Source organism: Fusarium solani, assembly GCF_023522795.1.
Source record: "Fusarium solani strain SB1 chromosome Unknown bctg00000008, whole genome shotgun sequence".
NCBI classification, from domain to species: Eukaryota; Fungi; Ascomycota; class Sordariomycetes; order Hypocreales; family Nectriaceae; genus Fusarium; species Fusarium solani.
Window position 1 is genome coordinate 1,747,021 of NW_027072148.1, and position 11,101 is coordinate 1,758,121.

Consider the following 11,101-nt stretch of genomic DNA (forward strand, 5'->3'; position numbering starts at 1 on the left):
CCAGACTCACGTCACATCCCAGATTAGATACTCATCTCGAATGGATCTTGACTCTTGTTTATTCACTAGCTAATATGTACTGTGTAGATTGGCTGTTTGTGTAAATGGCGAGAGTCGAGGGCGCCAAGAGATATGGGTCATGATTCCTCTCAAACCAGGTGCGCCCTCTTCCTTCTCTTCGTCCTCTTTGCTTAGATCCTTCAAACTCCGAATGTGAATTCCCTTCATCAACCGTCATGCCAAGCGTTGCTTTTTGATGCCCAGGAACCAACCCAAACAAATCCCACCCAAATAAATCCGCCGTCCCATACCCAAACAGTTGCGCCACCTGGAGCCAGAGCCCGCGCTCAACGCCCCGAGTTCCAATATCGCCGGCTCTAATGCAGACATGTACACCAGGTAACACAATAAGAAACAAAATGCCAGACTCCATCCATAAATCATCTTCAAAAATGGGTCAAACAAGAAACAAATAGTTGCCAGAATCATGTTTACGCCTGGGCAGGAACTTCGCCCTGGACGCGGCCATCTGGCTGCCTGGCTGTGGCATCAGCCTCAGCGTTGATAGCCCAGTTCAGAGCTTGCTCAGCCGACATGGTAGGCTCCTCGACTCCTCGTCCAAGCACGCCAGCAATCAGGTTGTCATCCTGGTTGGTGACACCCTCAGGAGGGAACTGAAGCCATTGATCAACATCAAAGTCAGTCCCGGCCACGGCGTTCCAGTCAAACTCGTCGTGACCCTGCATGAAATCAAGATCCATGTTTCCGACATCCAACTGAATTTCCTCCGATGCGGCGCTGACGCTGGGCGTCAGGCCAGCAGGGGACTCCTCCAGTTCAGTCTGGGGCGGCGAGTTCGTAGAGAGCTCCAAGGCTGCAGCATTGACCGTGTTGGGTGGCATCATGGTCGGGGTCGGCTGTGGTCGAGGCTCCTTCGGCTTCTCATTAAAGAGAGACTCGGCGGCGGTCATGTAAGGCGCGTTCTCGGGCGGTGGCGTCTGAGCGCTGAATTCGACCGGCACTCGCTTCATCATAGCCAACGTTGAGGGGCCGACACTAGCATTAATATCGATAGCGGCCTTGCGTAGAGCAGCATCAAGGAAGCCCGTTGCGTAATCGGCAGCCGCGTACACTTCTCGAAGCTTTTCCATCACTCTCATGCATTGACGGAAACCTCGAGTGGCGCGCTCGCGAGCCTGTGGTGCGGGGTTCTTCATCTCGAGCAGATGAATAATCATGGCCGGGAGAATAACGGTAACACCGGTCGTGGGCAGGAATCGCTCCAAGCGGCACTGGTGAAGTTCCGTGGCCATTCGAGTAATGTGCATGGCGGCATCACGCACTCGCAGTCGTGACATGTCCTGGACCTGGCGTGATGTCGTGGGGGCCTGCAGAGGCGACGACGGCAGAAACTGAGGTCGATGCAGGGCCGAAATAGTCGTGTAGTAAACCATGTGGAGCAGCGTGCGCTGCACGGCAATGGTAGATCGTCCATCCTTGACATCCAAAGGAGTCAGAGTACGGTACTGGCAGCATGTTGGCAGGGACTCTGCCCATGCCATAAGCTCGTGGTCGACCTCGGTAACGCCCTCGACGTTATCTAGCTGCTTGTTAGGAAACAGCATCATGGTACTATTGGTCGTGTTCTCGGGCTTCATCTTGTCCCGGATCAAAACCGAGTACTGTGCCTTGAGCATGTGGCTGATGCACACGCAGAGCTGGGCCTTGGAGATACACATGATGGCCAGTTCTCGCTGCATGTCCAGATTGCGGACCAACGTGCAGCTAGCGGGGATGACGGTGTTGTCCTCGGCTAGGATCTCGATTTCAAAATCGCTCTCCTCGAGCATGGGGACGTCAAAGTCCTCGTCCTTGATTCGAGTGGGTCGTCGCATGCCCAGGGCAATAAGGCGGTCTCGCATGAAGCACGACCACCAGATTCGCTTCCACAGCTTCTGCTTGGCCGGGGCCATGCTCGTCGATCCAGGGTTACGGTGGAGGCCAATGGTGTGAGCCAGCGAGATAGCCACACCCATCCAGTGCCAAGTGTCTTTCTGATCATCAGGGGTCTCGTACCAATACGTCATCAGGAGCAGTGCCTGGACGAGAACAAGGCGGTCTGACTCGTAATCAAAATCGTAGAGAAGCTATTGGCAAATGAGCTCCAGTCCATTCAAATCAAAGTTTTCAATCCCGCGTGGTTTGTCACTCACCCTGGTCTTCTGGAAAAAGGACTTGCGGGCAGCCTTCCGTGTAGTGTAACCACCCTCACGAAGATACTTCATATCAACGAAAGCAGAGGCGGCAAACATGACCGCTTGGTAGAGGAAAAGACTGGTCTGGCCATTCTGACCGTCACGTGTGTTGATGATGCCGAGAAAGTTGTTCAGGTCCATGAGCGGCATATACGGGTGGACGTATTCGACGTAGGCCTGCAGGAGGGCATTCTGAAGCGGCAGGGTGGGCACAGACAGGGCGCCCTTGATCTGAAGATACTTGACATCCTCGGCGGCAATCTTGGTTGGTAGGGGGCGTAGAAAAGCAGGGAGCTGGGTGGTCGAATCCTGCTCCTCAAGCGAGCTGATGAACTGAGAAGTGCGCAGACTGTCAAAGACGGAAGGGGTTGTCATGAGGTTATTGGACCACACGGGACGCTGAGGGTTGCCATCATTGGAATGCAGCTTGTTTAGCAGAACAGGGTCGTGGCGGTACCCAGATCGTTGGTCTAAGGTCGCGTGGTCAGCCAGGGCGTCGACAAAACCGGACAATAGCACGTCCAAGATTTCATGTGATCAAGAGTTAGGCGGGGCGGGGTGCAGGAGAAAAGCGGGCCAGGGGCGGCTGAAAATGCGGAGATCGGAGGCTTCTCCAAAATTTTGCGGGCAGCCAATCAGAGACCCCAGGCCAGTGCGTGCGCACAAAAACCAGGGTTCTTGAGGTTGGGAGGCGTTCAAAACTTACAGATCATGTGAGGGACATGGTTGTCAAGTCCGGAATTGCTCAGGAAGCTGCTGGGCCCGTCAATGCTGCTCGTCGAGATTGCAGAGCCGCTGCTGGGACGCCGAAGATCGGCTGTGCTCATGCCCATGGGATTGCTGGCTGCGGTCTTGCAGCGCAATTGGGCTTCGGTGGAGACGGGCTGGCCCGCGGTGCTGGCGGTAAGAAGATTCTTCCTGCAGGACCCGTTAGCAATCAATGGCTGGATGGTTGCAAATTCCACCTCCTCCAAAGTGCCGCATTGCATGACGCCATCCGACGCTGCCGCTCCAGTAAACCGGAAGCCGGCAGCGAGGTCCGGGATGGAGCCGATCGGAAAACCATGGCCGGAAGGGATTGGGAATCCACTCACTTTCGTCTGCGGCTCTCTTGTACAACGCACTGCTCAAGAGTCAGTCACTGCTGGGAGATGAGGGCGGGTCAAGGCCCTCGATGGTCCAGAGATTCCGGAATCTCACTCACCTCGACATTATCCCAGCGACAGTTTCCACAAGGGGCTCCTTCGACCACGTCGCAGCGGACCTTTCGGGCACGGCAGGATACGCAGGCACGAGCAGCTCGTCGCTTGGTGACCTTTGTGGGCTGTTCCGAGTCGCCGGATGGCGAGGCTCGCTTCTTGTTGGTCTTATCGGTGACAGTCTTTGCTGATGTCGACGCCGGCGAGGGCGGAGCAGCCGAGCCTTCTGGTGTTTCCGTAGTCATGATGATGTGAGTTGGTGTTGCCAATGGGATGAGGTGAGATCGGTGTGTGAGATTGACCACACAATAAGCGAATGGGTCAAGAGGCCTGTCGTCGAGGTCGAGTCGTTCTTGAAGGGTGAACGATGTGTGGAATGTAAAGACACAGCTCTGTTATGCTAGATGCCTTGGTTGAATAGGGCCGAGTAGACAAACTCAGGGGAGACCTGAAAGCAGATGGTACACGTCGAACTTGTTGATCATTGAAGCATCCGGCGAAGCGGACGGTGAAAGATTAGAGCGGTAGAGTGGAGAGTGGAGATTGAAAAGATCAAATCGTCAAGCAGATATTCGTGACTGTCGTCGTGATTCAAATTGCGCTGGTTATCGTCGTGAGAGGCAGTGCCTTTGTCGTGCTGTTGTTCAGGTCAAGAGTGGAGAGTAAGAGTGAGACTCAAAGAGGCGATGAGGGCGAGGCTGCAAGCTGCTGGACAGGGACAGGATGAGGCTCAGCGGTCGACCACGATCCTTGGGATTTGGTTGGAGCAAACGCCCAAGTCCCCGTCGAAGAAGAGTGCAAGTTCGTGACAGTTGGAGAGGAACGAACACACAATGAGGAGTTCGAAGCCAAGGGAACGGAAATCCGGGGGCGGCAGGTGGGGGGGTGGATGGTTATTATATTCTGGTCGCTAGACTGGCTGAGGGCTCGTTACTCACGAAAGGGGGCAGAAGAAGTTTGGTCGATGAGAGCCAAAGCAGGGCCAAGCCCAGTGGAGGAGGGCGTGTGGGAGGCGTTGAGGGTCCATGGTAGGGTGCGGATGGCGTCTGGGAGACCAAAGAAAGGCAGAACAAGGCGCAAAGAGGGTGGACGTAGTGCCGGGGACCCATTACCACTCCACACAAGGAACCCGGATGATGGAGAGCGCTTTTCCTGGGCGAGGGCGGGTCTTCTCCGATTACGGTAAAGGGCCTTGCCAGGAAGACAAGTCTGGAGGTGGCACCGTGGCATCGGGGTGCGTGCGCGTGCGTCTGCGTGCGTCTTGGTTGTGGGGATTGCGTCGAGGGGGGAGGGATGGTGCGGCGGTGCTCACAGTGGCAGTTGAGACGCAGACGTTGACGAGCGCCATGAGTGATTACCACCAGTAATGCCAAGCCGACTCTGGGGAGGCAGAGGCAAATGTCAACCATTGACGACGTCGTATTCTGGAGATGGTTTTCCTTTTTCCTTCAGGTTCAGCCCAGACAGACAGACAGAAAGAGACTGAGGCAGGAGCGGAGGAATGGTGGGGTTACGTACCTGCCTACGCGAGGTGAGGTGCCTGACTTCCAGGCATTTTATTTCATTCAACTCCTCAGACTCTCCACCACACCTTGACCTTGATGAGACTCACTAATCCCTCTTGGAAGCCGACCCCAAGACTTGTGTGCTTTTTGCTCCTTCACGACAATGGATCTGTTGATTCGAGACTTGAGATAGAACCCTTGTGGGCGACCCCGGATAAATCCTTGTCCTGCCACCCATCACGCCTCTCCCCCTCTCTTTATCTTACTCCAGCAGCCACCACGTCCTTGCCCAGGCTTCTCGACCAGCTCTTGGCGGCTGGGCCAGATGCAGTTCACTTTCTTGGGTCATCTTGGTCTGGGGTGGGCGTTTCAATCCTTCCGGGTATGGGCGGACACGGCCGGGGAAATCTCTAGCTGCCACCTGGTTGGACAGACTCGAGGCTGTCGTCTCTCAAGGCCATCTCAAGGCCAAGCTCGAGCCCTGCAACAACTGATTGCCTGATCCTGGAATATCCGGGGCATTGGGGCTTGGTGTCGTCAACAACGCCTCCCCCTCCTCACGCTGGTCCCGGCTCCACGCGAGCATCAGGGCCATTGGCACACGGACACACACACAATGTGCGATCCCGCACGATATCGACGTTGACACGACGTACGACACGGCACGACGACACCAGGTCCAAGGGTCCGGGCATTGAAGAATCAGACCAAACTCTGGGGATCCGGGGTTGCCATGTGTTGACTTGTGCGGCGATGTACACGCCACCACGCTCCAAAATCTAACAATTTCCAGCACGACAAGACGGGCATAACGGCGCCCGCAATCCACATCACGCCGCCCTCGTGGCATCAGAGACGTGACAAGCAAAGAGGCAAGCGGTTGTTACGGTGCCCGCGCTAGACCCCGACGACATCGTACGGACCCTGTCATAAATCAACTTTGACCTAGAGGGACATGACAGTCTGCGTGCGTTACGCTGTCAAAGAGGAAAGGCAAGACATGTCCTCTTTGGTCGTGTTTGGAGCCTGCCCTTCTCCAAACATTACCCCGATGTCCAGGGAGGTACCCACTCGCTAAAAAAGACTCGCCGTCCCTCATCTTCATGATGATCCTCATTCACCTGGCCTGGAGGGCCTCCCCTCCCCACAGTCACCCAAAGCTTCATGAGCCAGTCTAACCAGCGGCTTTGAATCTTGACAGATCTCACTCGCTTGTCAGCGATGGCGAGATGGATGTCATGAACGGGCCCGGGCCTCTGCCTCAAGGACGCAAAGACCTGCCGTCCCCAGCTTCCGTCCCAGCTCGATTCGTCTCCGATCCTGGTTGCGGGCTCCGTGGCCAGGGTGGCTTTTCTTCGCAGGCCTTCCCCCCACAGTTTGTCATTGTAGTGTGGAGCGGCCAATCACCGACCCGGCTTGGAGACCTGAATCGAGTCAGCAGCCCCGTTGAGCTAGGGGGCGTGCCGGAAAGGTTGGCGCATCACGAGGCGCCGCAAACGCAGGACTGCGGGCTGTGGGGACAATACACGCAGCGTTTTGCAGCAATATTCTTTCCTTTTCTCGTCATTCATCTCATTCCGCGCTACCGTTACGGTGCGGTGCGGTGTGGTGCCCAATGCCGTTTCATTCTTGCACCGTCCCTGCAGCCCCTGTCAAAGTCAGTCGTTCCATCGGCATTGGAAGACGTCAAGTCAATGTCGACATCTCGTCCACGACACGCCGGTCTTCTGTGGATGCGGAGGTGGATACCACGCAGTGACATGGGTTCTCACGGTTCGCGGGCGGAGTGCCGTGGTCCATGCCAAGTTCCTCCCAGGTCCCGCTCTGAGAGCTAATATTGCTCCCATAGGCTGCCCTTTTCCTGGTCGATTTCATCAAAGCGTCCCCCTTCTCTCCACTTGGATGGAGCTCTGTCTTGATGATGATTCTTTCATTTTTGAAGGCGAACAACCACAAAGTCAAAGTGATATGACGCAAAAGCTGCAATGCGAGGATTCATGGCGCCTGTCCATTAGTCCGGTGCAGCCTTCACGGGCCAGGGGAAATCTTGGGTTGCAGGATTTGGAGCTGGGCCAATCACCAAGAGAGATCGAAGAGAGCGTCTAAATTCTCGACCAATAGCGGAGATTAGTCGGCAATGTTCGGCTACTCCGTCAACGAAGCCAAAAAAGACACAAATCCTTGGTGGGCGGCCAACATTTCGACTCTGGCGAATCACGAGGCCATGAAATCTCTGTCGCCAGCGCCGAGACCCCATTTCCACTTACAAGCACTGGCGTAAACACCATCCCAACGTCTGGGGGGCGTGAGATTTTGCAAAGAGGCAACGCTGTTCTGGTTCTGTCCAACGGTGCATGTCTCGACGGGACGCCCCGGGTTGGGCAGAACCTTAAGGGGCTTTGAAATGCGTTTGGTTGTCGACGATTGGACCAGCCTCTGCTCAGGGATTACTTCACATTCACTGTCCAAGAATGCCTCTTTTCGTCCCTGGCTTATCTAATCCCTACTGCAACAGCTGGCTGGAAACTCTGATGGATGCCAGGATTTGGTGTATCAACCTTGAGCCAATGATGGCTGCCTGCGTGTATCTGGGGAGTCGGACATGATGTGCGAGATGAAGCAGGCACGGCGTGCATTGCCTCCAAATTTGGCACCTTCCATGTTGGCCGGCCGGCTGGCTGCCCTGGCTGACGGTGGCTGATGAAATGGAAGGACACACACACACACGCAAAGCGAAAATTCCCTCTTCCCCACATCAGCTCCTCTTCACGATCCATCCATCTCACTCTACCCACGCCGCATATTTTTGCCTACTGCGTCGCCATCGCAGTGCAGCTCAGCGCAGCACATTGCCTCCGTCATCATAATAAGGTGACGCACCCCTCCTTCTCCTTTTGTCTGTTGCTACGCATCGCCGCCCCCCAATCCCCATTCCGCGGCCGGGCTCTGATCGAAGCCAAGGCCTCCGTTAGCTGGGCGGCCAGCTTCACCGCGCCGGGGATCGATCATGTGGAGGGGCGTTGGAGGTCTCGGTGGGTATTTCTCCCCGTCACCGCTTCAAAACTCGATGGAGCGAGCAAGGTGAGCATCCCAAAGAGGAATGAGCTAACATAGGTGAGACGGCTCGAGAAACAAGAAAACCTTCGCGAAAGGGATCCAAACACGATGCTTGGATGCAAGTCAATCACCGAACCCGGCTCCAGCAAGCTGCCAGCCCAGCCTCAGCGGAGCCTAGACCGCAGTGGGGCCGGGTCCCCGGTGCCTCCGGTCCTCTCTCCCTGAGGGACACACTGCGGGATGCTGGGAGATGCTGGAACCCAGAGATCTGCCCCCCATCGGCCACATACCGAGCCCGCCGGAAACCACTGAAGGCCGCTGGGGGCTGGGCGGGGCGGATACTGACGTCCGACTGGGTTCTGCCCGGGCGTGGCTTGGGCCAAGGTGAGAGCCCCTTGGGCGGATGGACATCAAAGTCCAAATAAAGCGGGTCCCGAGGCCTTTTCACCTTCCATACAGGCTCTCCTGCTTTTTCTCCATGGGGTGCGAGTGGATCGCGAGCCTCGCATGCAGTCTCGTGCCGGGCCAGGGCCTTGAACATGCAGGACTAGCCCAGACGTGACCGGGCCTGACAATTGAGCTCTTTCTTTCTGGACGGACCGGCTTTGGTCGGTGAGCATCGGTCTGGCTTAAGCGAGCTCCAGAGACCCTCAGAGGCGTGCAAGGCTGCTGCTGCTGCAACTCCCTGATGGTTCTTGGGCGCGCCAAAAGCCGTCATGGTGTTCTAAATTGGAAATTTTTGATTGACATCTATGCCGGTTTCCTGTCGGCAGGCGACTCTCAGCCGCGACTCTGTGCTACCTATGTACGACGCTCTCGATGCTTCCGCCATGCAGCTGCGAAGTCCCTGGGGAAGTTGGAGGAGGGGTGGCTGATCTCCCGCCAGTGGGCGTGCCACAACAGACTGACGTCCTACTTCTGCCTCCAAATGAACCATTCCGAGATTGACTGTTCCGTAGCTTCTTTTCATTGCAGCTCACCTCCGATCTGCGTACACACCAACGGACAAATTCGCGATGAAAGTACGCCAATATCAAAGCACAGATACTACGTACACGCAGTGGGATTGAAGGCCGGAGCACCTGGATGGACAGGGGTTTCCCGGTACTCGACTTGGTGTTCACTTCAGCCATGTCATGATGCTTCAGGAAATATTCAGGAAATCGGGATTCGGTCTTCTGTCTTCAATTTCGACATCCACAATCCGGAATGGACGGAACATCGAGATGTGAATGAAACCGTGTCCAGAGTCGATGTCAATCTCCACTATGGGGATTTCTCAGGCAGGCTCATGGGTCCCAGCCCAAGATCAGGAACAGGCGGAGCTGTCCAAAGCGTGAGGTGGAATCTCGAAGTCGGCGTCATGTCATGCGCAGGTCCATCCATCCATGATGGAATTTTCAAACGGTGGTCCGGCCAGTTTTCGCAATCCGACCCAATCGCCGATATTCAAGGGTCATGTTTTCCATGCTTACCTACTTGGCGGCAAAGGACTCGGCTCTTGTCGTAAACGTCGCTGGTCTCGCGGTTGCATGCCATGGAGACCAAAGGGAGGCACAGGAGGCACAGGGCATGACAGACATAGACAGACAGGAGGGCGCTATGCTGATATGACACCTTGAGCAATGCAACCACGAGCCTCGACGCCACCGTGCGCCCATCCACACATCCAGCATCCAACATCCAGTCTGCATCCCAAGAAACGTCACGGTCCAATCCCTTTGCTGCCGGTCTCTTGCCCTCCCGCGCCCTCCGGCGTCGAGCGCCGAAAACTGGGGCCCGGGCCCGAACGGGCTCCACTAGAGCCAACCCCATGCATACCCCATGCCCGAGGGAGCCATCATCACAAACCCCCAAGGCCGCCGTCGCCGCCGCTCAGATGCCGTGCAAGAAACGGCATCCAACAAGCAGAGATTCAACTCGACTACCCTTGCTCGATTCAAACATCCTCCACCCACCCTCGCCGCCGCCCAATGGCAGAGCCTTCGTTTGCCTTGACCAGAATATGTCTCATCCTCTCCCGCAGCCACGCGCCAATGCTGGCGCAGATTCGCTAGCTGCCGCCCCCGATGCACCCAACAGAAACCCCTGCTCGGCGTTGACCTCCCCCATCCCCGAGCTTCCAGGCGAGCTTCCGCTCGGCTACCGACGCACCGAGAAGGCCCCTCTACCAACTCCCGCCCATCCTACCACCTGGGAGAAATCAAAAACCATTGACCCCCAACCACCACCCTCGCTTGTGCTTGTGCGTCCATCTGGATGTCCGTCCATTGAGATCGAGATCCTCAGTTCTTGGGCCCCCGATCCTGCGTGGGAGTCCCGAGTCTTGGGGCTCACATGCCAAACTCTTGAAACCACCATTATCAAGGAGATCCCCATATCATCACCCAAACCTGGACATCACGCCAGCTTCGCCGTCCTCGCCAGCTTCCCTGTCTTGTCCCGGACATTAATGTGCGGAGGGGGATACTCACATGTCGTGATCCCTTCGCTAATCAGTCAGCTGTCCATCATCACTGGTCAAGCTTCCATGGACCTGTCACACACTCAATCCTCCCAAATCCTCAATCTGGCTCGTGGGACTCTAGCTCTGATACGACTACAATGAGAAAGACAGCATAACCCTCGTCGACATAGTCCCTTCATTGAAGTCAGTGAAGGTGGGTACTTGTTCATATCATTACCACCACCGTCCGAGTCAAAGAAGGTAGGAGACCACCTGTTCCTAGGTTAAAGATGTCACTCGGATCACCTCACCAAGTCCTCTCACCGATCAACATGGACAAGTACGAAAATGCGACACCATCATGACCGGCAACAAGACGACACACATACTGAGATAATACCGGAACACCAGCTTGCCAGCTAGGGCTTGTTGCAGCCAACCCTTGGTCAGGATTGGTGATGCCAATCACTACCTTTCTCCTACCTTCAGATGGTTCGACATCAGGGTAGGTATGCAGATGACTCTGGACTATGAGCCCACGAGGATCACTGCATTACAGAACGACCATGCATCTATCTACCCATGGCTTGCCAGCTGTCCCTGGAGCAACAATTATCACGACTACGACAAGCACGGCAT

At 55.9% G+C, this 11,101-nt stretch overlaps 2 protein-coding genes across 2 annotated transcripts; one reads left to right on the forward strand and one right to left on the reverse strand.

Moving 5' to 3' along the window:
* Positions 1-491: 491 nt before the first annotated feature.
* MRS44_012603 (uncharacterized protein) lies at positions 492-3,699 on the reverse strand (the record flags this gene model as incomplete). Its single annotated transcript, XM_065618855.1, has 4 exons — positions 492-2,147; positions 2,214-2,725; positions 2,962-3,355; positions 3,460-3,699. The coding sequence occupies 4 exons, from the start codon at positions 3,697-3,699 to the stop codon at positions 492-494; spliced, it is 2,802 nt and encodes a 933-aa protein (XP_065474927.1).
* Positions 3,700-9,829: 6,130 nt separating this feature from the next.
* On the forward strand, positions 9,830-10,624 carry MRS44_012604 (uncharacterized protein; the record flags this gene model as incomplete). The annotated part of the gene is made up of 1 exon (XM_046273806.2): positions 9,830-10,624. The coding sequence occupies one exon, from the start codon at positions 9,830-9,832 to the stop codon at positions 10,622-10,624; it is 795 nt and encodes a 264-aa protein (XP_046132942.2).
* Between the last annotated feature and the right edge of the window lie 477 nt (positions 10,625-11,101).